A 26,916-nucleotide genomic window follows, 5' to 3' on the forward strand; every position below is an offset into this window, starting at 1 on the left:
GCCCTGACGTCTGGCGCTGGGTGTGGGGCCACTCACACTCGGTCCTGCCCCTGAGGGCCCGAGGGGGACGAGCCAGCACTGAGCTCGCCCAGGTTCTCCCCCCAGGTGGGCACGAGACCAAAGGACCCGAGCCTGGGAGCGGGGACTGCCGTGTGGGCCCCACGCAGAAGGGGGGACAAGGGGCAGGCCTCGTCCAAGCTTGCTCCTCTCCCAAGAGGGGGTCAGAGTGACAGGTGACACTTCAGAACACAGGCCTGTATTTCCTGGGAAGACCAGTGCTGGGGGGCGGGGGGATGTTGGTGGAGGGAGTGGGGGGGGGGCGGGCTGGGGGCTGGGAATCCAGCAGCCACAATGAGGTGAAGCCGGAGAAAGACGAAAGGTCTTCACGACGGCCAGGAAGTTCTGGCCACCTCAGCCATCAGCTGACACGCTCACCCACAGCCCGGGGCCGGGGACACCACAGAGTCCCCCTAACCTTTGCACAGCTGGATGTCAGGTCGGGACATCCAGGTCACAGGTCACAGGGCTCTCCACCAGCCTCCCTTTTACGAGGGGCAGCCCCCGGGGCACCAGCCCTCCCCCCTGGGCAACCAGCGGCCTGGCCGGCACCTGCCAAGGCACACGTGAGAGCTGACCCAGGAAGCTGAAGGCCACGAGCTTCTACAGGGTTAGTTCCCATGCTTCCCCTTGGAAGGAGGCCAAGCGTGGGCAGCACGGGGGGGCAGGCCACACCTGCACCAGGTGAGCAGCCTGGGAAGCTGTGGGACACTGGGAACCAGGACCCCAGCTCTGGGATCAAGGCCAGCAAACAGGCCAGTCCCGTGCTCCTCAGAGGCAGCTGTGACCTTGGACAGTGGGCGCCAGATGCCCCACCTGTCGAACAAAGACAGCGAGTCCTACCTGTGGGGAGCAAAGGAGCGCACCCTTGAGGACCCACCCCTGTCGAGCCCACCTTCGAGGAGCCCGGTGCCCCTTCTCCTTTACCTGACAGTGTCCCAAATCCTCGGCTGCCCCCAGCCCAGGCGGCCACACTACCTCTCCCCACCCTTGTCCCCACATCTGAGAAATGGGGTGACACTCCTACCTGCCTCCCGGGGCTGCAGTGAGGCTGGGATGACGGCTCCGGGCCCCGGGAGCTGTCTTATTGCTATTAAATGCAGTTTCCTGATCTGAGAATAAAAACATCCTACTTCTGACCTATGGGGGCTCGGGTGCTGCTCCTGGAGGCTGGTCTGGCCCAGCTTGCTTTGACCTACGAGAACGAGCCCAGCGCTCCCGGGCCGGGAGGGTCACGGGGTCCAGCCATCCTGCTGGAAGCCTGGAAAGTGGGGCCGATGTCCCAGCTGGACTCCAGGCAGGGCAGGGGCGATGCCTACACGGGGCCAAGCACGTGAGCCCCAGATCACCTCCACTACCTGCCGGGAGGCGCTTCCTGGACACGGTGCAGGGAGGAGGGGCCCAGCAGCCATCAAGGAGAAGGCAGAGCCCAGGGGCCTTGGCCGAAAGTGTATGTGGGGCGAGGCACCAGAAGGGCACAGAGACCACAGTCAGGGAGCTGGGCCCCACCTTAGGAGCGGGGCTACTCTGGACCTCTCCATCGCGAGAAAACTCAAGCCTCACTCGAGGAAACCTCAAATACCTGACTTTTCAATTCCAGAGCTCCCCGGTTCCAGAGGAGATGCTCTGGGGACCACTGGCCACTCAGGACCAGAGGTGGAGGTCACTGGGCACCGTATGGCGCGGGATAACTGAAGCCACGGGCTGGAGGTGTCTAGCCAAGGAGGGGCCATGAACAGGAAGACAAGACAGGTGCCCCCGGTGCACTTAGCAAGGTCATGGCGGCCTCAGCAGGAGCCATTCCAGCACAGCCGGGGGCAAGATGGCAGTGGGGTAAGGAGGTGCGGGGGACAGGATGAGTGCGGGCATGGGGGGCATGGGGGACGGAGGGAAGTTTGGCTGGGGGGTAAGAGGAGAAGGAGGAAAGCACCTGCGGACAGCAGAACGAGAGGACGGAGATGCTGGGGCGGGGCTCACGGAGCAGGCAAGGGGGTGCCGGCCCTGCAGAAGAGGGGGCCTCTTCCAGGGCCTCAGGGAAGGACACAGCCCTGGGCTCCATGTTCTCTGGGCCCCAAGAGAGGGGGATGCCCAAAGACGAGGCAGAGAACCCCACACTCCTGGCAGCTCCCACGAGGAGCCGCAGCCCTGGCGGGACATCCAAGCCTGGCCCAGCCTGACCAGGCCCTTCCCCACGGTGGGACCCCAGCTGATGGCGGCGGGGGTCGGGGGGCCCTGACGACTCAGGCCTCCAGCTCAGAGACCACAGTAGCTGGACTAGGCCCCGCACGCTTCGAGGGCTCTCTGCTCCACAGGCAGCCCGGAGCCCCGCCTGGACGGCCACCTGGCACCAGAGACAAACAGACCCATGCAAATGTCTTCTAGCAACAGCCCGGGGCCGGCACGGCCCAAGGCAACTGGGCAAGCAGCCACCAACAACAGCCGTCGTTAGAAGTCCCACTGCCCAGCCCTGACGCGGAAAGGAGGGTCTGAGGTGTAGGCAGGCCAGGGAAGAGGGTGACAGTGCCGAGACTTGGCCTGGGGGCCCCCACCACCAGGCCCGCAGGATGCACGCAGGGGCCCGGGTGAGGGCTGGGACATCGGCGGGTACGCCACGCGGGGAATCTGACACACGGGGATCCGGCCTTCACCACCCTGCCCCGGAGGGGGCCATCCCGCCACCGCAGACACGGGGAGGCAGGGGTCCCCCCACAAGGTGAAACAGCGTGCCTAACTTCCAGAGCACCAGCCCCTCCCTGCCAACCGGAGAGCCAGAAAGAGCGCTCTGAGGGTCCTCAGCCCCCCGGGGGAAGCCTCTTCCCAGGACTGGGCTATGTCGTTGCCAGGGCAAAGCACCCAGAGAAAACCCTGGGTCCCAGCTCGCGAGACCGGCTCTACCCCACAGGGACCGGCTCTGTCCCTCTCTGGGCCAGCTTGTCACTGTTCACCTTGGAGGTGCTGGTTCTGACCGTGCCGGGGCTGTGAGCGCGCGGAGGGGTTCCCCAGGGCACCCAGTGTGGGGAAGCCTGGCTCCAGCAGAACTGTATGTTTACACGCATCGCACGGATCTACACGCGTGACAGACGCGTTCGCAGGACCCAGACAGCGGAGCGGGAGGATGGGCCCCGCGGGACCCAAAGTGCCCCCCCACCGGCCCCCTGGAGCGGCGTCACCATGGAAACTTCTCCTGAGAAACGCTGCTGGGCCCTCAGCCTCCAGAGGTAGCCCGAGGAGGTCCCAAGGCCGCCCGGGCTCCCCCTCCCGCCCCCTGCCGACTGCTGGCCTTGGGCAGGGCCCCCAGGAGCACGCGAGGCTTCTTCCTGCCGACACCGTGCCCCTCCACGTGCCAGGCCTGGCACCATCTGGGACGACATGTTCCTACCACCTCCCCGAGGAGCCCAAAACCCACCGCGTGACAGTCTCCACGGCCGTAGGGGAGTTCCTGGCCACTGCCTCTCATCGCCCAACTGCTCCCAAGTCTAGAACATTCCACGGCACACAGCAACTCATGCTATCCACCTGCTTCCCACCCCGGTGCCCAGAGCGCTTTCCCTCACGTCGCCGCCCGAGGTAACTCGACTACCCTCCCAACAAAGGCCCCTAAAGCCCTCATAATCCCCTCCTTCCTAAACGGCTCCCTTGCGGCCCTGCCCTGGCTCAGTGGCCTTCCCTCAGTGACCCCCACCTCCTTTTCCCTTCCAGAGCCAGAAGGCAAGTCCAACCCTGTCTGGTCAGTGCGGGAGGCACTGTGGGGACCCGGTTCGGTGCAGACAAGGTGGAAAGTGACCCAAAGTGCCTTCAGGAGCCACCAGACCCGCCTCCTCACCTGCATCTCACTAAACCTGCTTTTTGTCCATTGACAAATATTTGCTGAAGGTCTTTGGCAGCCAGGCCCCAGATCCTGGAGATGGGAGGGGTTCCCAGGCTGTGCAGGGGTGGGGCATTGGCCTTCCAGGGCACGTATATAGTGTGTCCCAAAAGAAGGACACACACACACACACACACACACGTACACACCCATGCATGACATCAGGGCGGAAATCCGAAAGATGGAGAGTCTGGATGTAAGAACCTGGGAGTGACTGCACCTGTTCGCAAGGCATCTTCCAGGTAATGAAAATACTCCAAAACTGGATTATGTAACTTCAGTAAAGTCATTGGCCTGTGCCTTTCAAATGAAGGAATTTACGACATGTAAATCGCACCTCATAAAAGCTGGTACAAATTAACGAGCAAGGAGTTAGGGAGGTGGAGGAGGCCGGGGCACATGCCTCGGTGTGGAGGCTGGAAATGAGAGCTGGCACCTGTTCGTGAGTTGTCTGTCAGGGACAGTGGCTCTCCTCAGGCCCCGGGGACAGAGGAGGGTGGAAGACAGGCCCCGGCTGGTACAGCCATGGGTCAGAGGTCTGCCTGACCCCTGACCGGCCGGGTAACTGCACGAGTGACTTAACACGTAGAGAGCGTCAATGTCAGGAAGGCAGAGACAGGACAGGCCAGGACAGGGGACAAGCGGCCCCCCGGGGGTGGAGGAGGGGCAAGGACAACAGACGGGGGCTTAGAGGAGAGGTCCTTGCTGCGGGCACCAACCACACTCCTCCCTTCCCACATGTGTGCTCAGCACCGCATGCTGGTAGCTTGACATTGGCCATGAGAGAAATATGTCCAGAAATTTGCCAAATGCCCGGCTTGCAAACCAGGGCTTTTTATCCTCTCCAGAGAACACCAGCACATGCGCGCACAGGAGACAGGAGTTCGGTACATAAAGAAAAGGGGACAAGAATTCAAGCAGAGGGAACAGCATTTGCAAAAGCCATGAAGAGGGAGATGAGCAGATGGGGTGCGTCCCACAAAGTGGCTAGAGAGCAAAAAGCAAGGGGAAAGGGCAGGGGCCGGAGATGGGGACGCCCCAGGCGCCAGGGCAGAGGTGAGATTTTACCCTTTGGAGGATTTCGGTAGGGGAGGACGTAATTGGGTCAAAGAGGGTCCCCGAGTAACCTCTTAGGGATCACCTATCATCCGTGCTACCCAAATACCCAGCATGCCTCCTTCCCTCCCCACCCAACTTAAGGGTCACAGCACCCCTTGCTTTCCTTGGAGAGCCCCTTGTCTCTGCTCTTACGATGCGACGCGACACTGTGGGGCCCCTGCCTACCACAGCCCCCTGCCCACTGACCAGCCACCGGACCCGAGGCTCCCTCCGGCCAGAGATTACCTGGCTCCAGGCCAGGCCGCTACTCAGGGCAGGAGGGGAGGGGGGGCAGCTCTCTTTCTTCTGTGGGATCTCAGAGCTGGGGGGACCCAACCTGCGTGCTGCCTGCGGCCCACCTGGCAGAGGAGAAGGCCCATACGGTGACCAAGGCAGGGACGAGGGGCATGGAGAGACGGGCCTTGTGGCCTGCCTGCCCCCCACCCCTGCAGCGTCTCTGTGGTCGGGTGAGGAGGGGTCACAAACTCCCCCCGTCCCCAGCTTCAGCCAGCTCTGTTCTGGAATCACCACTTGGCCCTGAGAAAGCCCCGGCAAGGGTTTCTTGCCGAAGCAAATAATCCAACAATTGCCAAGAGTCTTATTTCCTTGTTTCCTCTTTTGTTTTCCTTTGATTATTTGAATTTTTGTGCGTGTTTTGTTTTACCATGTGTGTGCCCTGTTTTCATAAGAAAAAAGAAATCACAAAGCTATTTGTTTTTAAAGACAAACCCAAAGCCAGCTTCTGATTCCCCTGCCACGCCTGGCTTGGCCTCCGGTCCGCGGCGGGCCACAGTCCTGCTGGCTCGGATCCTGCCCTCACATACAGGGAGCCTCAGGCATGGCCCCGGGAGACGTGGCTCTTCGGGGCTGCGTGGGACCCCCGTTTTCTTAGGATGCTGTGCCCTGAGGAGCATGTCCCCATCTAGGCAGGAGCTGGAGACTGACTTTGGCCCTGCCCCAAGGGCACTGTGGTTAGCTCCGGGGCAAGGGCTTCCTGGGTTCTGACTCCCTCCCCGATTAGGATCTTTCTGAGCATCCACTGCCCACCCCACCCCACCCCCACACCCCCGGGGCTTGGCATGAGCCGCAGCAGCCAGGTGGGGCCGGAACACATGGCCAAGCGGGAAGTGACTGGAACACCAGTCTGGCCTCTGCAGCCTGCGATCCGCGTGGTCCTATGCAAGTGACCTGCCTTCTCTGAGCCCGGCTCTGCTGTCTCTTCTCATAGAGAGAGACACCAGCAGCTTCACACGGAATTTCTCTCTGGCTGGGAATAGCACGGATGGCAGAGGGCAGAGATGCAAAGGCATTCCCTGTCCTTGGGGAGAACTCACCTGTCTGCCAGAGAAGCAAAGATCGTCGCAGCTACCCATTACTGAGTGCTGGGCTAAGCACTTAACGCCACCTCATTTGATCTGCCCAGCAACTCTGGAAGGAATAACAACCCCTTTTAACCTCACCAAGGCTCAACTGGCTCCTCTGTTGGTTGACCTGCCCAGGGTTTACATGGCTAACGGGTGAGGGCTGAGGATGAAATCCACGGCCGAGCTCTAGAGCCCTGCAACCTTCCCCAGAGAGAGAACCACCTGATGGGTTGGAGCCTCGGAGGGAAATCCCAGAGGAATGCCGTCCCCAGTGGAGGCCAAAGTCCAGGAGGGCAGCCGGGCGGGGGCCGGGCATCCTGCAGGAAATGGAAGGGAGCAAGAGCCCTCACTAAACTCCAGTGGCATTTTTCACAGAACTAGAACAAACCATTCTAAAATGTCTACGGATTACATATACCGCGGAATACTACTTGGCAATGAGCAAGGATGAAATCCTGCCATTTGCAGCAACGTGGATGGAACTGGAGGGTGTTACGCTGAGTGAAATCAGTCAGGCAGAGAAGACAGATGTCGTATGTTTTCACTCATATGTGGAGCTTGAGAAACTTAACAGAAGACCATGGGGTGGGGGAGGGAAACAGAGCGAGGAAGGGAGGCAAACCATAAGAGACTCTTAAATACAGAGAACAAACTGAGGGCTGATGGGGGGTGGGCGAGAGGGTGATGGGCACTGAGGAGGGCACCTGTTGGGATGAGCACTGGGTGTTGTGAGGAAGCAATGAATTATGGGCATCTACCACTGAGCCAAGAGCACGCTGTATACGCTGTATGTTAGCCAACTTGACAATAACTTATAGTAATAAATAAATAAAAATGACAAAGCACACAGAAAAAAAAATTCCTATGGAAGAACAAAAGATCCTGAACAGCCAGAGCAATCTTGAGGAAAAAAAGAACAAAATTAGAAGTATCACGCTCCTGGGCACCTGGGTGGCTCCGTCGGTTGGGGGTCCGACTTCGGCTCAGGTCATGATCTCATGGTTCGCGGGTTCGAGCCCCACATCAGGCTCTGTGCTGACAGCTCAGAGCCTGGAGCCTGCTTGGGATTCTGTGTCTCCCTCTCTCTCTGCCCCTCCCCAACTTGCGCGCGCGCGCTCTCTCTCTCTCTCAAAAATAAATAAAAACATTAACAAATGAAGAAAAAAAAAAGAAGTATGATGCTCCTGGATTTCAAACCATACTAACAAAGCTGTAGTAATCAAAACAGTATAAATTAGCATAAAAATAGACACACAGGATCAATAGAACAGAATAGAGAGCCCAGAAATAAACCCACACGCATACGGTCGATTAACTTACGACAAAGGAGGCAAGTATATGCAGTGGGGAAAAGAAGGTCTCTTCAGTTAATGGTGCCGGGGAAACTGGACAGCCACAGGCAAAAGAATGAAACCGGACCACTTTCTTACACGATGCACAAAAATAAACTCAAAATGGATTACAGACTTGAATGCAAGACCAGCCGTCCAAAAGCTCCTAGAAAAAAATATACACAGTAAGCTCCCTGACACCAGTCTTGGCGATGATTTTTCTGGATTTCACACCAGCAGTAAGTAAAGGCAACATAAGCAAAAATCAAACAGGTGGGATTGCATCAAACTAAAAAGCTTCTGCACAGTGGAGGAAACCATCAACAACATAAAAAGGCATCCTGCGGAATGGAAGATGTTTACAAGTCACATATCCAATAAGGGGTTAATATCCAAAGTATGTAAGGAACTGATACAACTCAATAGCAAACAAAAATTTGATTTAAAATGGGCAGAACACTTGAATAGACATTTCTCCAAAGAAGACATCCAGATGGCCCACAGACACATGAAAAGATGCCCAACCTCACTCATCGGCAGGGAAATAAATATGAAAACTACAATGAAATGCCTTGTGGGAATGGCTGAAATCAACAACACAAGAAACAACAGGTGTTGGCGACCATGTAGAGCAAAGGGGGCCCTCGCGCACTGTCGGTGGAGACACCAACTGGTGCAGCCACCGGGGGAAACAGCATGGAGAGTCCTCAAAATATTAAAGCTAGAAATACCATATGATCCAGTAAATCCACACCTCAGTATTCATCCAGAGAAAATGAAAACACTAATTCGAAAAGATATATGCGCGCCCCTGTTCATCACAGCATTATTTACAATTGCCAAGACATGGAAAGCAGCTCTTTCTGCCCATGGATCCTATCCCAGTGCTTTAATAAAACCACGTGTTTGCACTGAAAAAAAAAAAAAAATATATATATATGGAAACAACATGTCCGTCAACAGATGAATGGATGAACAGAATGTGTTATATATATAATCCAAAACTACTCAGCCACATAAAAGAATGAAACTTTGGGGTACCTGGGTGGCTCAGTCAGTTAAGACTGACTTCGGCTCAGGTCATGCATGATCTCACGGTTCGTGAGTTTGAGCCCCAGGTCAGGCTCTGTGCTAACAGTGCAGAGCCTGGTTGGGATTCTCTCTCTCCCTCTCTCCCTGCTCCTCCCCCACTCAAGCGCTGTCTCTCTCTCTCTCAAAAATAAATAAACATTAAAAAAAAAACAAAAACAAAAACAGATTGTGTCTCCCTCTGTCTCTCTCCCCCTTCCAGGCTTGTGCCCCAGCTCTCTCTCTTTTTTTCTCTCTCTCTCCCCTCGCTCTCAAAAATAAACAAACATTAAAAAAAAAAAAAAAAAGAATGGAATTTTGCGACACGTTTGCAACGAATGAATGGCTCCAGCGGGTATTAGGCTAAGTGAAATAAATCAGTTAGACAAAGACAAACACCAAGTGATTCCACTTATAGGTGGAATCTAAAAGACAAAACAAAACAAGACCCAGATTGATACATACAGATTGGTGATTGCCAGAGGGGGAGGCACATGGGGGAATGGCTGAAGGCAATTAAGAAGTGCAAACTTCCAGTTACAAAGTAAATAAGTGATGGGGATGTAATGTACACCACGGAAACTGTGGTGGACAAAATTGTAGCAATTTTGTGTGGTGACGAATGGTAACTAGGTTTACTGAGGTGGTGATTCCACACTGCATACAAAGGTTCAATCACTATGTTGCACACCTGAAACTTACTAACATAATATCGTACTTCAATAAAACAAAATAAAGAACCAAAGAGCAAGGAGGGGCGGAGCAGGAAGGAAGGACATCTAGGCAGGGCAGGATCACACGCCTGGGATTGAGGAAAATGGCACCTGAGTTAAAAGCCTCCTATACAAAGAACTCCAACAATCAACAGGCGGACGACCATCCCAAGAGAAAAAAAGAAGAAATTAAAATGTCCAATCAAACGTTGGAAACAATCACCCAAAAACTGCAAATTAAACACAGTAAACTAGTATGTGTCACGTGGTCGGTCGGTCTGATTAAAAGGTTTGCCAACCCCAGCTGTAGGCGAGGGCGTGGGAAACCGGGACCAGGACATTTCTTGGGAGGGAGGGGAGCAAGTCCACCCTGCTGGACTCCGGCCTGGTGCCGTGGCCGTGACTTGGTGGCATGCAGTGAAAAGCTGTTGGGCAGGGGCGGGCCCTTTAACCTGCAATCCCCAGGGACGGGCTGAGCACCCCAGGTCTAGAAGGAGTCACCGGCTGTCATGACGGCGACTACGCTGGTAAAAATGACTTCGCAGGACCCTAAATGACAGCGAAGGGCGGCCACCATGCATTAAGCTATAAAATACAGGACAGAACGGGCAAATCTTCGGTATAAGCTCTGTTTAAAAAAAAAAAAAAAAGTTTCTCTCTCGTTGCACATTTGCTTCCTTCGAGGCGCTCAATCGGCCCTAAACTCCCTGAGCTCAGCGGCCTCTGCGGACCCAGGAGGTCTGCCTTCGCGGGCAGGACGGCGCATCCCGCACACGGAGGGTCCCCGGGGGCGGACCCCTGCCCCACCACGTCGCCGAGCCCCAAGTTCACGCCCGGTGTGCCCCCCCACCCCACCCCCCCCCCGGCGAGTGGCTTGCGTCCCACAGCCGGCACGCAACAGTCGAGACGCGCTTCCCAGGCACGCGGATCCGGGCTCGGGTCCTCGGATCCTGGACCCCAGGACGGAGGCAGACACGCAGGGGAGTTTCAGACCCGGGCAGGGGGACTGTCGGGGACCCGGGGCAGGGACCCTTGGAGGAGGAGGAGAGGTGGCGCTCCCACCCTCCCCGAAGCAGGGGCGGAGGAGTGCGCGCCGGGCACCCGGGCCGGCGCAGGAGCAACCCCGGGGCTCCGCTGGCCCGCGCCGTCTGACCGCCACGCGGGGCTGCCCCCACCCCGCGGCAGGGGCCGAGCTGCGCTCACCGAGCATCTCTTTGCGCCGCTGCGTGTGCGGCTGGTCGGTGTAGACCCACTCGAAATCCGTGCGGCCCGCGCAGTTGCCCATGGTGGGGCCCGGAGCGCAGCACGGAGCGCGGCGCGCCGCTCCGCTCGCTTCCACCTGTCTGCCCGCCGGCGCCGCGGCGCGGGGACCTGACTGCCGCTCGAGGCGGGGCGGGGCCGGGGGCGGGGCCGGGGCCGGGGCGCCTCGGGAGGCGCGAGGGGGCGGGCACCGCGGGGCTGGGGCGCCGCCCCGAGCCGAGCCCGGGTTACCTCGGCTCGAAATGGGACTATCCGCGCGCCACCCGCGGGAGTCCCGGCCGCCGGGATGTGCGGGGACCTTCCGATGCGCTCGCTTCCCCCGCCCCGCCACCCCCGCCTAGCTCGCCCCGGACGGGGCGTCCGGTTTCACGCAGGCCCCGCCCCGCGGAGCGCCAGCTCTCCCCGTGGCCCAGACGCACTGGCGCTCCCGCCGCCCCTGCCCCCACCGACGAGCCTGTGACAGCGCCCCCTCCCGGTGGGGTCGGGGGTCAGGAGACGAGAGCTTCAATGGAAGGGACAGTGCGAGTCAAAGGAAGGTGGTCGGGAAAGTCACAGCGATTCTCCCTCGCCTACCGATTCCCTACTCAGCCCTTTCACGCAGTAATGCAGTGGGCAGACGATGTGTCTGTGACAACCTCTTTCGGGTGAGTCAGCCCCACCCCTGCCTTCAGGAAAATCGAGGGACACAGGGACACAGGCGCGGAAGAGGCCTATTATGACTCAGGGTGATACATGCCATGACGCAGGTAGGGGTAGCTAGCCAGGGTCCAGAAGAGGGGTCTTTTGCATTGGGCCTTAGAGGATGAGTAGGAGTCAACAGCCAGAAAAGGGGAAGGGCACTGGTGGTGGCAGGAACAGCAGGTGCAAAGGCCCAGGGGCCCGGAAGAACCCGGACATTGTTAAAACAGAGGGTCCAGTGTTTGGTGGCTGGGGGACACAGGGCTCTTCCTTTTCACCTTTTCAGGGATTCTGCTCTCTTCTTCCTCTCGCTCCCTCGGAACTTTGGAGGGAGTGCCGGTTGACCTGAGGACCTGGGCCTGGCCTGGCCTGGGAGTTGCCGGGGTAGCAGACTGGCCTGGCAGCTGAAGGTGCCACAAGGCGGGGAGGTGCTAATGGTGGGATTCCCTCCAGCCTCCTGGAAGTCCACGGCCCAGGCTTGTGGTACAGTTGGCAGACCTCCCTCAGCCCGGGGCCAAAGGCAGTCCTGGCATGAGCTGGAAAGGAAAGCAGGGTCCCGGTGTGCGCAAGTGAGCCGGCACAGAGGCTGGGTTCCCAGTCCAGCAGGAAGACCGTCGGAGCTGCCCTTGCGCACCCCCCGGGGGCACCCGGCCCAGCTTGCACGCCCTCAAAGGCAGAACACCCCCGCTCCCCACGGCAACCTGTTCTTTTTTCAGCCAGAGGGACCCTCCCACCAGCTGGCCCTTTACCGATGAGTAAACCGAGGCTCAGAGCTGAAGAGGGCCTTGCCTAAGTACACAAAAAGAAGCAGCAAAGCAGGGACAGGCCCCTGATCTTTGACGACATCAGAGTGTGAGCCCTCGTGTCACGCTCGGGGAGATCTGAGTCCCGGCCCTGCCCTGTGGGACACCGTGAGGGCTGCCGGCTGCCTCCAGCCTGCGGCACGGATCAGAAAACTTCATTCATACATCTGGCCCAGGACTCAACCCGTGCAGACGAAACTAGCCCAGTGTCCCCGTTTGACAGATGAGCAGACTTAAGCCAAGGTGGAGACGAGTCAAAGGGCATCTGGACAGAGACTTGAGAGCATGACTCCCAATCTGATGCCCTGGCCAAGTAATCCCCAAGTCCCCGAGGCCAGCCTGACCCACAGAAACTGCCTTCAAGATGGTGAAGTAACCTCCCTGTCATGCCCCTGGTCCTAGCGATGAAAGAGAGTACATATTCGTCTGTAAGGGGGTGTCCTGGGTGGGATCCCGGACCAGAAGCGGGGCATTAGGTAAAAACTTAGAGAATCTGAATAAACTATGGGCTCCAGTTAATAATAATGGATCAGGGGGCACCTGGGGGGCCCAGTCGGGTAAGCATCGGACTCCTGATTTTAGCTCAGGTCATGATCTCATGGTTCATGAACTCAAGCCCCACATTGGGCTCTGCACTGACAGTGTGGAGTCTGCTTGGGATTCTCTCTCTCTCTCTCTCTCTCTCTCTGCCCCTCCCCCACTTGCTCTCTCTTTCAAAATAAATAAACTTCAAAAAAATAGTAACGTATCAGTAGTGATTCTTGAATTATAACAAACACATCATACTCTTTTTTTTTTTTTAATTTTTTTTTTCAACGTTTATTTATTTTTGGGACAGAGAGAGACAGAGCATGAACGGGGGAGGGGCAGAGAGAGAGGGAGACACAGAATCGGAAACAGGCTCCAGGCTCTGAGCCGTCAGCACAGAGCCCGATGCGGGGCTCGAACTCCCGGACCGCGAGATCGTGACCTGGCTGAAGTCGGACGCTTAACCGACTGCGCCACCCAGGCGCCCCAAACACATCATACTCTTATAAGATCTTAAAATAAAGGATATCGGGCGTGGAAGCTATGTGAATTCTTGACAGTATGCTCCCATTATTTCAAGAGATCATAAAGTTTATTTTTATTTATTTTTATTTTTTTTTAATTTATTTTTGAGATAGAGACAGACAAAGCATGAATGGGGGAGGGTCAGAGAGAGAGGGAGACACAGAACCTGAAACAGGCTCCGGGCTCCGAGCTGTCAGCACAGAGCCCGACGCGGGGCTCGAACTCACGGACCGTGGGATCGTGACCTGAGCCGAAGTTGGATGCTTAACCGACTGAGCCACCCAGGTGCCCCTAAAGTTTTTTTTTTTTTTTTAACTTTTTTTTAAATGTTTATTTACCTCTGAGAGAGAGAGCATGAGTGGGGGAGGAGCAGAGAGAGAGGAAGACACTGAACCTGAAGCAGGCTCCAGGCTCTGAGCTGTCAGCGCAAAGCCCGACGTGGGGCTTGAACTCACGAACTGTGAGATCATGACCCGAGCTGAAGTCAGACGCTTACTGACTGAGCCACCCAGGCGCCCTAAAGTTTATTTTTAAAATGAAGTTTATTCTTCGAAAATCCTTACGATGTATGGTCTATGTAGCCGCTCTCCTGTGACTTCTCCATAACCTTCCCTGCCCCCGTTGCCCTGGGAGGGGCAGCAGCCGGGGTGGGGGGCTCACCGACTCTCAGGAGGGACCCCGACCGGAGGCCCGGGTGTCTCCCACTGCCTGTGAGGAGCTGAGGGTACCTACCCCCCTCCGAAGCCTTAGCTGTACCGTTTGCCATCCCAACACAAAGCCTGATTCTGCCGTGCACCTTTGCAGAGAACAGGCCAGAATGCATTCCGCAGGGCCACCCTTCCCACCCCTGCCCAAAGCCAGGAGGCTAACAGCCCGTGAGTCACAGTCTGCTGACAAGGACTTCCCTCCCTTCGTGAAGGAAGGGCAACCATCCCCAAGAAAGGGAAGAACTCCCCACCTGGGAAAACAGAGCTATTGGAAAAGCAGAACCAGACTGAGAAACGACAATACTTTTTGTAGGAGGCACAAAAGGCTCCTGCCATTTCACCCGTGGAGTAAATAAATAAATAAACCAGAGATGGACATATATAGATCGCTGGTTTACAAGAAAAGAATCTTGAGGGCGCCTGGGTGGCCCTGTGGGTTGGGTGTCTGACTCTTGATTTGGGCTCGGGTCATGACGTTACAGTTGTAAGATCAGGTCATGATCTCATGGCTGTAGGATCGAGCCCTGCATGGAGCTCTGCGCTTGGGATTCTCTTTCTCCCTCTGCCACTCCCCAGCTCCCACGTGCGCTCTCTCTCTCTCTCTCTCTCTCTCTCTCTCTCAGAATAAATAAATAAACTTAAAAAAAAGTTTTAATAAAATAAAAAAACTAAAAGAAAACCCTCCATTGAAATAGAAGTACATGAAAGAAAACAGACATGAAGACAGGTACAGAATCCAAAAATCTGTCTCAAGAGATTTCTAGGAGAGAGCAAATGGGGGAGGTGTGACCCTTGTGCCCCCATAATCTTATTTTCCTCGTAGAAGTCATCTGTCACTGGAATTATAATTTAATTATGTGTGAGGATGACTATCCCTCTCTGACATAAAGCTTTATAGCATGTTCTTGCTTACCTGATTATTGTCTGTCCCCTCCCATAGAGTGTTCTCTTGGGTTCACCCCTGGTAACCCTAACGCCTAGAATATGGAGGCCTTTAATAACAATTTACTAAATGAAACTCAACACCCAAAAGACAAATAATCCAGTGAAGCAGTGGGCAAAAGACATGAATAGACACTTCTCCAAAGAAGACATCCAGAGGGCCAACGGACAAAAAGATGCTCCACATCACTCATCATCAGGGAAATACAAAGCAAAACCAGGAGGAGATACCACCTCACACCTGTCAGAATGGCCAGCACGAACAACTCAAGGCAGCAACAGATGTTGGCGAGGATGCGGAGACAGAGGATCCCTTCTGCACTGTTGGCGGGAACACAAGCTGCTGCAGCCACTCTGGAAAACAGGATGGAGGTTCCTCAAAAAGCTAAAAATAGAACCACCGTACGACCTATGTGGAATTTAAGAAACAGTACAGTTGAACATAGGGGAAGGGAAGCAAAAATAAGATAAAAACAGAGAGGGAGGCAAACCATAAGAGACTCTTCAATACAGAGAACAGACTGAGGGCTGCTGGAAGGAGGGGTTGGGGGATGGGCTAAATGAGTGACGGGCCTTGAGGAGGACGCGTGTTGGGAGGAGCACTGGGGGTTGCATGCAAGTGATGAATCATTAAATTCTATTCCTGAAAAAAAGAGTCAATGCAAACAAATACACACACACACAAGCGAACTAGCCCACTACTTGGTTCTGAAGCTAAAAATAGTAAAATAATAACATGTATTTAGAATTAAAAAATAATTTACTAAGTGAAAGGATGGATGCATCGCGTCAAACAAGGAATAAATGGGGTTTCCTAAGGTCAGAAGTAAGGCGCGAGTCTCACGGCCTGAGCCGAAGTCGGACGCTCAACCCACTGAGCCACCCAGGCGCCCCGTCTGCCGTAATATCTCTCGAAGTACCACACGCCCCTGCCTCTGATCCAGGAATTTCACTGCTGGGCACAGAGCCCAAAGAAACAAAAATATATGTCCACCAAAGGCACGTGTAGGAATACCCATAACAGCTCTATTGGTAAAAGCCCAATCCTGGAGAGAATCCCAACCTCCAAGCACAGCGAATGGATAGACAGACTTCCCACGGTCATCCACACGCTGGAATAAAACAGGAAATGCTATGCACGCACCAACACGGTGTATCATCCGTGCATTTTGATTTTCTGTATTTCTTTTCTTTCTTTCTTTTTTTTTTTTTTAGGGAATCTCTACATCCAAGGTTGGGACTCGAACTCCCGACCCCAAGATCAAGAGTTGCGTGCTCTTCTGACCGAGCCAGCCAGACGCTCCTGATTTTCTGTATTTCTGGTGCTGACGTCTGCAGACCCTGAAGAGACTGCCCCTCCCGGGGACTAACCCGTTCCTGGCGATGGTAAGCGCCGGGCAGACTAACCCCTCCAGAGCTCATGCGGGCCACCTCCTCCTCCTCCACACGTCCAGGACGACTGGAATAAAATGATTCAGGCTGAGCCGTCCTAAACCTGTTTACCCTGCCTCACCACACCTTCCCGTGGAAACCACATTCAAGGCTCCTGGCCTCTCTGCCCCAGCCTCCGGGGTGGCCCTGTGACCTAAGGCGTGCGCCCTCCTCCCTGGAACTGTACATAACAATGGCAGTTGTCTCCCGATGATCCGTGGGCCTAATAAAATTGGTGTGGTAAACAAGCAGCACGGCAAGCGGGAGGTCTGGCCTCAGTGGGGACTGATATGCCACCGGGACGCCAGGGGCTATTGACCCGCTGCACCAGGTGTGAGCTGCAGCCTGGGCCAGGGTGAAGCCTGCAGGTGCCCCCCCCCCACCCCCCAACGCTGGCGCATTTGCCTGGGGTGGCCCCGGACTCCCACCCGGACCTCCTTAGGCTCTGGTCTGAGCTGTGACCCGCCTAGATTGCAGGGTTCCTGGGCACCCCTTCTCTTGGGGGACTAGCTGAGTGTATGGCCAGGCCAGAGTGCACGGCACAGACACCCTGCTCCCTGCCTTTCAGCGTGCCCAGCGGAGCACGTGGGTAACACCCGTGCGTAGAGCCACCCGTGAATTCAAACCACACACAGAGCCAAGGCAAGGGCAACCCGCTCGGGGACCACAGCACCCCACAGGTCCTGTGGGAAAGGCCGCAATGGTGCTGTTTGCCTGCGATAGTCCCAATTCCTCCCCTGACTTAGTGGGGGTAGGAGGGATCACACCCATGGAGAATCTGGAGGGAGGGAGGAGGGGGGGAAGAGGACAGGCAGGAGGAGGGGGAGAGAAAGGGGGACGAGGGAAGAGGGGGAGAAGGAACCAGGCCACTGGGCCCCTGTCCCCAATACCCAACATTACTAAAATTACTAACTCCACCCAATTTCTCCACCCAGGAGAGATTTTGCCCTTAGAGATTTGGCTGATAGGTGCTACTCGGCTCCCATTTCAATGTGCCCTCAGCCCGTCTGCCTTCACCCCTGAAGTGACACACACCTTTTCCAGGCTACCCGGGGCGTCCACAGCCTTGGCTCCCCCCACCATCCTCGCAGACAAGACCTGGCGGGCACCCGCCTTCCTCCAGGAGCACAGACATCAGACATTACATGGCTGGCATCTTCCTCTAGCGAGAGTCATCCGACACACCCCTTAAGGTCTTACAAATCCACATCTGTTAGTCCTTTTGGCAACACGTTCCTCATTTAGAAATTCTACCTAAATCTGGGGCACCTGGCTGGCTCAGTCGGTTGCACGTCAGACTTCGGCTCAGGGCATGATCTCATGGTTCGGTTCATGAGTTCGAGCCCCGCATTGGGCTCAGTGCTGACGGCTCAGAGCCTGGAGCCTGCTTTGGATTCTGTGTCTCCCTCCCCTGCTCTGTCTCTGTCTCTCTCAAAAATAAATAAACATGAAAAAAAAAAACTTTTTTTAACCTTTATTATTTATTTTTGAGACAGAGAGAGACAGAGTGTGAACGGGGGAGGGTCAGAGAGAGGGAGATAGAGAATCTGAAACAGGCTCCAGGCTCTGAGCTGTCGGCACACAGCCCGACGCGGGGCTCAAACTCACGGACCGCGAGATCGTGACCTGAACTGAAGTTGGATGCTTAACGGACTGAGCCACCCAGGCGCCCCGAAAAAAAAATTTTTAATAAAAATAAATTCTACCTAAATCTAACTGAGGCTACTACTTAGAATCAGCCCAGCTTCAGTGGGACCCCTCTGATGAAAGGCTCTAAGATCTGTCCGAAGTGAGTCAACAGGCTCCCGCCATGCCTCGGTGACACCTTCACCCCTTCACTGCGGAGGTCTCACCCATCTCCTCTCCTGCCCCTGGGCTCTCTGGACCACCCAGGATGGCCATTAGGGCTTCTGATGCCCCAAATGCCCCAAGGGCTTCTGATGCAACAAATGCTCCTCTTTGCCTCTGGCTAAACACTGTTAAAAACAAATCTGCTGGCTACATACTGGGCTTTCCTGCTAATAGAGGGGCTCACAGACGCTGAGCCTAGGACCCTCCATGCAGCTTCCTCTTTGCTTGGGTCATGGAAGCGGCACCCCACGAGCTCAGCACGGCTGATAAGGCCCCCCTCAACAGGAAGGAGCCAAACCTGGGCCCTCTGGCATATTCCACCCGGCCTTCCCTGTCCTCAGTCCGTGGCCAAATGCCATGTGCTCCTCCCAGGGGGGAGGTCACCCCTCCCCCGGCCCCTTGGCTAACCAGGAGCCTCCCGTTAACTGAATGAACACCAATGAGAGTGTGAATTGCACCGCCCACCATCACGAAAATGGCAGCGCTCATTGGAACATGGCTGCTTTTCATCTCCTAGGGTGTCCCAGACAAAGGACAGGACCCAATGTCAACATACTTGGCCAGACTTCTGGCAGTCATCTCTGCACTGGTGCCCTGGCCAACAACTGGTCCTTCTGCGAGTTGATTGCACACTGTTGGGCCACTGACTGACGGTGAAGAACTCTGGGAATCTCTTGCTTCACAGACACCCAAAATGTAAACCCAAACCCCCCCCCCCCATATCCTAAAGCCACAGAACAAGGTCTGGCCAGCCCACTCCCATCCCCTCTGGAGTTACAGACAGGTAGTAACCAGGTACCCATTTCACTTCTCAACGTACGCAGTGCTGGGCTCTTGGAAGAGGCCCTCAGTAGAACTTTCCTGTCCGTGACGGGCGCCAGAGAAGTTACCTGAGAGACGGAATGGTTTCCTCAAATGTTTTCTTTTCAAATTCCAATCCAGCAAATCGACCCCTAACAAGGCCTCTGTCTTGCCCCAGGCCTTAAACTCTCTTAATTCAAGGTCCTTGGCCAATTCAAAACTCAATGTTGAGTTTAAAAAATCTTCCACTCACCCTTTCCTACATTTAAAGGGGGATTCGTCTCCCCTGGATGGACATAAAGACTCATTATATATCATATATAGGCCTGGGATAACGGCTCCCCCTATCTTTATAAATTTCCAATCGTGCCCCCATCCCAGAAGGACTGGGGGCCAGAGCGAGGACACCTATTCTCCTGGACCCATTAACCCCACACTGTCCCATGGGCCAGGCAGCTGCTCATCTGATAGGGGGCCCATCCGAGCCTGATTCATACACTCACACACACACATGGAATAAACACAACACCTGTCAAGTGCAACCACACCCTTTCTGTGGACTTTCGGTGTCCCTACTCTCTGTCTGGGCGCTTTCATTGGTTTGTGATCAAAGGCCCAAACCCTCCCAGTGACCCATTGTTTCAACCAAGTATCGAGTTTGCTTAATCCAAGTGCCACAAAGACCTCACCACGCTACCACCAACCAAACCAACAACTGAAGCAAAGGGCCCGTAGTCATCGGCCAGATCAGAGGGCCTTCGGTCAGACTCGCCCTGGAGCCCCAGCTCAGCCTTGTCATAACACCCCAGAGCCACAAGAACAGCACCCTCATCTCTCCGCATGGGGACCTGCTTGGAAAGCACAGCCCAGGCCCACATTTCAGACGACATCTCCGTGGTCCAGAAGCTGGAGATCACTGGGACGACTTCGCGCAGACGCTTGAACCTCTGCCCGCGGACCGCCCCCGCTAAGGCACCAAGTGGACACGGACCCCGCCTGCTTATCTTCCTTTGAGATTAGGAATTCTACTGTGTTTCTGAGCTTGCCGTCTGCTTAGCCAGGAAGCTACACACCTATGTGTACATGTGCCAACACTCCCACGCCTGAAGGGAAATCTGGCCAAGGTTACTACTGTCCCTGCCGGTCCACCGATTGGTGGAGACATTGCTTTCCCCAGGGGGCACCTGCCTCACACCAATTAAACCCTGACCCCCCTGGGGAGAGGACTCCTCCTTCCCCCATCTCTGTCCCTTTTCCTACTACCCGCTCCAGCTTTTCACCAAGACCTCTGGCCCTGTGGTTCACCCCATGACCATGACCGTGACCGCCCTTCTTCCTGATCACACGTGTCCCCCACACAACCTCACACAGACTTTCCTAAACCAGCCGTTCAAGCCCCCAACAGCATAACTGCTGCACCTGCCACCTTCACCCTCGAAACACACACCAAGGTGGTATTCTTGAAAGAGAACAAAATGAACACACACACACACACACACACACGCAGGAAGACCTTGGGCTGGGAGTAACTTGTCCCATAGGGTTCCGCAAGATGAGCAAACATTGCTAACAAATTTTAACTTGATAAACGCGCCAGGTCTTGCCATGCAACCGGTCCGTGATGCCAAAGCCTCAGAGGGCCAATTGCACTAATCATTTATTTTCCGTAATTCTGATGTTACGATATCTTGTTGGTCTTGAAGAGCCTGCCCTTCTCAGGGCTAGCCAGTTCTTAGAGACAGTAAATGACTAGCCTCTAAGTGTGACTTTCACGTACAAAGGTATCTATTCAGAGCCCACGCACCACAATAGGAAGGAATAACAAAGTTGGAGGACTCATAGGACTAGATTTCTTTCTTTTTTTTTTTTTTTATGTTTACTTATTTAATTTTGAGAGAGAGAGAGAGTGAGCACAGGGCCCACGCACCCAAGCAGGGGAGAGGCAGAGAGAGAATTCCAAGCAGGCCACGCTGTCAGCCCAGGGCCCGACGTAGGGCTTGATCCCACAGACTGAGATCAGGACCCGAGCCAAAACCAAGAGCTGGACACTTAACCAACTGGGCTACCCAGGCACCCCTCATAACTATGATTTCTAGACTTAACTACAAGACAATGTGCTCTGGTGAAAAAACAGACACATAGATCAATGGAACATAATAGAAAGCCAAGAAATAGACCCACACAAATTTAGTCAACTGATCTTGGAATGTGAGAGGTTAAGTAAGATGATTTCTTTTTTTTTTTTTTAATTTTTTTTTTCAACGTTTATTTATTTTTGGGACAGAGAGAGACAGAGCATGAACGGGGGAGAGGCAGAGAGAGAGGGAGACACAGAATCGGAAACAGGCTCCAGGCTCTGAGCCATCAGCCCAGAGCCCGACGCGGGAATCGAACTCACGGACCGCGAGATCGTGACCTGGCTGAAGTCGGACGCTTAACCGACTGCGCCACCCAGGCGCCCCAAGTAAGATGATTTCTTACCAGAAATACCAAATAAAAGCTGTGCTGCCTAGTTAACGGTAGGTTTACAACCTGTCGGGAATATGTACCCAACACCCCACCGCCACAATGGAGTCCCAAACCCTTAGACACTTCACTTCCTGATTCCTCTGCCCCTCTCCATTTCATGAGCTTATTTTTGGAAGGCTTTGCAATGAGCATGCGCCAAAGACCTGAAGTCCCTGCGTCACCTCAAGGAATGTACATTGATTCCAATCAGACTACTTTTTGCCTTACATGGGCATAGGCGACTTCAGGGCAAAGCTGTAACCTCTGTAGTGCTCAGCCAATAAGGGACCAGGGGAGGGACTTACCTCTTCAGTGCTCAGCCAGTGAGGAGCCAGGGGAGGGGCTTACCTCTGTAGTGCTCAGCCAATGAGGACTCGGGGGAGGGGCTTCTTGCTAGGAGATAAATTGTCTGCTGTTACTGCCTCGAGTGAGCCTGTCCATCAGACACCTGCTTTTGCAACAACGTCGATTAAAGCCTCGCTTCACTGTGTCCAAGTCTCCATGTCTCTCCTTTGATCGGGTCTGTGGGCTCATTTCTCTCATTGGTCAACAGAGTAAGAGCAATTCAGTGGAAAAAGGATAGTCTCCTCAGAAAATGGCGCTGCAACCATTGGACGTCCATATGCAAAAGAATAAATGAACTGAGACACAGACCTCACACAGAAATGGACTCAAAATGGGGGCACTCAATCATTAAAGCATGTGACTCTCAATCTTGGGGTTGTGAGTTCAAGCCCCACGTTGGGGGTAGAGATTACTTAAAAATAAAATCTTAAAAAAATATATACTCAAAATTGATCACAGACCTAAATGTAAAATACAAAATGTCAAAACTTCTTGAGGAAAACCTAAATGACTTTGGGTTTGGTGATGAGTTTTTTTTTTTTTTTTTAAGTTTACTTATTTATTTTTGAGAGACGGTGAGAGCGGGGAAGAGGCAGAGAGAGAGAAAAGGAGAGAGAGAATCCCAAGCAGGCTCTGCACTGTCAGCACAGAGCCCAACAGGAGGCTCAAGCTCACGAACTGTGAGATCGTGACCTGAGCCGAAACCAAGAGTTGGATGCTTAATTGACTGAGCCACTCAGGTGCCCCTTGGTGATGAGTTTGTAAACACAACACCAACAGTACAATCCATGAAAGAGAAAAAAAAATATATGGTTTAAACTTTATTAAAATGTATAACATTTATTTTTTTTTTCAACGTTTATTTATTTTTGGGACAGAGAGAGACAGAGCATGAACGGGGGGGGGGGGGGGGGGGGGGGGTGCAGAGAGGGAGGGAGACCAGAACCGGAAACAGGCTCCAGGCTCTGAGCCATCAGCCCAGAGCCTGACGCGGGGCTCGAACTCACGGACCGCGAGATCGTGACCTGGCTGAAGTCAGACACTTAACCGACTGCGCCACCCAGGCGCCCCTAAAATGTATAACTTTTAAAAAAAATGTTTTAATGTTTATTTATTTTTAAGCGACAAAGCAGGAGTGGGGGAGGGGCAGAGATAAAGGGAAACACAGAATCTGAAGCAGGTTCCAGGCTCTGAGCTGTCAGCACAGAGTCCGGGGTTGGCTGGAACACATGAACCATGAGATCATGACCTGAGCTGAAGTCAGATGCTTAACTGACTGAGCCACCCAGGTGCACCTAAAATTTATAACTTTTGTTCTGTAAAAGAAGGAGGAGACAAGCCACAGACTGGGAGAAAATACCTGCAAAACATAAATCTGAATTAAAAGTCAACAGTAGAAGACAAAGAACCCAATTAACAAGTGGGCAAAAGATCTGAACAGACACCTAGCCACAGGAGACATAGATGACAGATGAGTGTATGAAAAGACACTTCAACGTCATTTGTCATCAGGGAAATGCAAATTAGAGCAATAAACGAGATACCTTTACACCTACCAGAATGGATGATATCCGGGACGCTGACAATACCAGATACTGACGAGGACTTGGAGTGACAGGGACGCTCATTCATCGCTGGGGATTACACAATGGTGCGGCCACTTTGGAAGACAGTCTGGCAGTATCTTACAAAAGTAAACCACACAATCCAGCAGCTGTGCTCCTTGGTATTTGTTTACCCAAATGATGTGAAAACTTAGGCCCACACAAAACCTGCATGTGCGTGTTTACAGCAACTTTATTTGTAGTTACCTAAAACCTGAAGCAACCAAGGTGCCCTTCAATAGGTGAATGGATACGCAAACTGTGGTCCATCTAGACAAGGGAATATCAATCTGGGATAAAAGGAAATGAGCTGGGGGTGCCTGTCTGGCTCGGTGGGTGGAGCGTGCGACTCTCGATCTTGGGGTCATGAGTTTGAGCCCCATGTTAGGTGTAGAGATTATAAAAGAATAAATAAGTAAACCTTAAAAAAAAAAAAAAAAAGGAAATGAGCTAACATGTCACTAAAAGACACGGAAAAATCTTACATGCATACTGCTAAATGAAAGAAGCCAGTCTGTAAACACTAAGTACTGTATGATTCCAATGATATAACATACTAGAAAAGACAAAGCTATAGAGACTATACAAACAGAACAGTAGTTCGCCAGGGGTGCTGGGGGGTGGTGAGGATTGAACAGGTGCAACACAAGGGAAGTTTTAAGGAGGGGAAATTATGGTGAAAGAGGCAGCAACGGTGGGTAGAAGACATTAGCATTTATTAAAACTCAAAGACCTTGGTATCACAGAGTGAATCTTCATGGACACACAGTTTTTTTTTTAATGTTTCTTTATTTTTGAGAGACAGAGAGAGAGAGAGAGAGAGAGAGAGACAAAGTGTGAGTGGGGGAGGAGCAGAGAGAGGGAGACACAGAATCTGAAGCAGGTTCCAGGCTCTGAGCTGTCAGCACAGAGCCCGACCCGGGGCTCGAACCCACGAACCACGAGATCAGGACCTGAGCTGAAATCAAGAGTCAGAGGCTCAAGGACTAAGCCACCCGGGGGGCCCCTGTATGTTACACTTGAATTAAAAAGTGAACACAATATAGCAATAACTGAAAAGCTGGGCATCACCATCTAGAAACACTGTATAGACATTGCTGGGCGCCCAAGAAGAGAAAAACCTCAAAGGCTTCCAAGAAGAAACAGAAAAGACATTACTTGCAAAAGAACAAGGCTCAGCTTGGCCACTGACCTCACCAGCCACACTGTGGGCAGGAAGGCGGTGGAGCAGGGCCCCTGCCCCACTCGTGCCTCTCCCACTGCAGCCTGGTCCACGCATGCGCATGTGCACACACGGCTGAACGCCCATCCCCACGCTTCCCTGTGTCCCCAAATTTCTTATCCCGCTCACCTGCCTCGTCTCCAGTTTCTCATGCCCAGGCAGCAGGCACTACCTCTGTACTCCTGGCACATCATAGCCCCTCGGTCATCAGCAGGGGTCAGCAGGGAGAACCAGGCTGCTGCGGCCGGGAGCGCACTTGGGACCTTGTAGGAAGTTATCAGCTGCCCGGTGAAGCTCACCAGATCGGCCGGGGAGGTTGACCGGCAGACAGCCTGGCCCTCAGGTTTAATCCCTGACACCTCTTCGGTTATGTCATTTTCAGATGTGTGCCTTAAGGACAAAATAAAAACCGGTTGGAGAAGTCGGCCTCGTTTCGGGGTGGGGGTGGGGGGTTTCAACTGCACACCACACACAAACACAAGCGGGTGTCGACATCTGGAGCCTGGAATATGGTATCAGCCCGTCTGACAGGCATTAGCTCCAAGCCAGAAGTCAAGCCCTCCTCCAGATCCAGGCCGGGGCCACCCTGGGTTAACAGTGACAATTCTTGTCCTTCTGTGAGCTGGGAGTCCTCACTGTCCCGTTTCACCTGGACGACACAGGCCCAGTTAGAAGTCTGTCTGGCTCGTGGGCATTCCTCCAGGATATGGATGTCCACGGAGCTGGGGCTTCCAGATCCAAGCTCTAGAATGTTCTTGGTTTCCAGGGCTGGCTCCCCAGCCCAGGCCCAGGCCCAGGTGTAACAGTGTGGCAGCCAGGCGCTGGAGCGGCCTGGGGTTGGCACACTGCAGACTCCGTCCCCTCCTGCCACCCGTCCGTGGGCCTCGTCAGGATTCACCTCCACAGGGCGGGCTCCTGGACCCGACGATCTGCAGGAACCTGTTCAGATGGTGTGTGGGGTGCTGTCGGCCCCACCCGGTGGAAACACTTTCCATGCTGAGGTCCGTGGAGCTGCTCCGGGGACAGAGGAGGCTGACGGTTGAAATGCTGGCAGGGAGGCAGGAAGACGCCGGGGTCCCCCCACCCAACGCACCAACTCATCGTGGAAGTCAGTGTCAACCATTCAGCCCCACGCATGGACCCTGTTGGGGTTCGGGTCACGGCCCCCTTGGAGTAGAGTGGGTTTGAAGAGGAAAACCCCCTGGAACTCAACAGAGTGGAGGGTAATGTGGGATTTCAGGCAGAGTGGGTGGGGCCCCACCTGTTCAGATGACCCTGGACACGGGAAAGGCCTCTCCTTAGGGGTCTCAGTTCAACGTGATTGCATTTGCAGGGGATAATCAATGTGTGTGGCTGACACAAATCCGGAGAGCCCCAAAGGCCTCAGGTCTGTCCCTTACGAAGGTCAAGGGCCAGCCTCTGCGAGCCGCTGGTCTCTGACTTCTCCCCTGGAGGGCTTTGCCCTTGCATCCTCACATCTTCCTGAATCCCAAGGCGTGAGTGTATCCCACGCCCACGCCCAGGACACCCCATCGCCCCCACCAAACAGCCCTGGCAATGTGTCATCAGCCGCCTTGCGTTTTGCAGCTTCAGCAGGCTCGTCGCCCACAGCGTGAAAGATGGGGTGGAAACGTGGAATGCCTGTCGATGGCGTGGCAGGAGGAGAGCCGGGAAACCTGCAAAAATAAACTGTGTGTGTGTCGATTCATCACTGGAGACGTGTCTGCATAAATACACCCACAGCATGGACTATTCTGACCAGTCTCTTTAGGGATCCAAGTGTTCCCATGGGGTGTGTGTGTGTGTGTGTGTGTGTGTGTATACACGTCTGCCGGCGTGGTGATATCTGTGTGAGCCTTCGTTGTGTCTCAGCAAATAAATGCTCTGGAGAAAACCTGGAAGGATGCGCCCAACCCCGAGGCAGGGATTACTTCCTGAAGGTGAGGCCGTGAGGTCAGGGTGGTTGTTTTACAAGCTGCTCTGCTGTTTCACAAGCGTGGATCATTAAAAAAAAAAATAAAAGATATCTAATTCATGTTTTAAAATTAGCGTCCCCCTCCCTCGGGGCGAGCATCCCGGAGACTCGCCCTCCTCCGATTCCTGCACCGCGCCCCCTGCCGGCAGGAGGTCCGTCAGCGCTGCCTCCTGCACCGGGGTGGAGACCGCCCCCGGGCCTTTGCGAAGCGGTTTGACCCAGAAGCATTGCGAGGCCCAG

The 26,916-nt window shown here is 54.3% G+C and overlaps 1 protein-coding gene across 4 annotated transcripts in view; it reads right to left on the minus strand.

Annotated features, from left to right (window-relative positions):
- DEGS2 (delta 4-desaturase, sphingolipid 2) overlaps positions 1 to 26,916 on the minus strand; it is a 70,476-nt gene that overhangs the window by 9,863 nt on the left and 33,697 nt on the right. The window contains exons 1-2 of one of the 4 annotated variants that reach the window (XM_045452064.1): positions 23,432 to 23,633; positions 21,879 to 21,923 (exon numbers count right to left, since the gene is read on the minus strand). The exons of 2 other annotated variants lie outside the window; for them this stretch is intronic. In XM_045452064.1, the coding sequence (XP_045308020.1) occupies positions 21,879 to 21,923; positions 23,432 to 23,507 (121 nt within the window). In that variant the 5' untranslated portion in view covers positions 23,508 to 23,633. Of the gene's footprint in view, positions 1 to 10,699; positions 10,858 to 21,878; positions 21,924 to 23,431; positions 23,634 to 26,916 lie in introns of those variants that run through there. One more of the 4 variants, XM_045452065.1, reaches the window with a different exon arrangement.

The sequence above is a fragment of the Leopardus geoffroyi genome, chromosome B3 (genome assembly GCF_018350155.1).
Source record: "Leopardus geoffroyi isolate Oge1 chromosome B3, O.geoffroyi_Oge1_pat1.0, whole genome shotgun sequence".
In the NCBI taxonomy this organism is placed as follows: Eukaryota; Metazoa; Chordata; class Mammalia; order Carnivora; family Felidae; genus Leopardus; species Leopardus geoffroyi.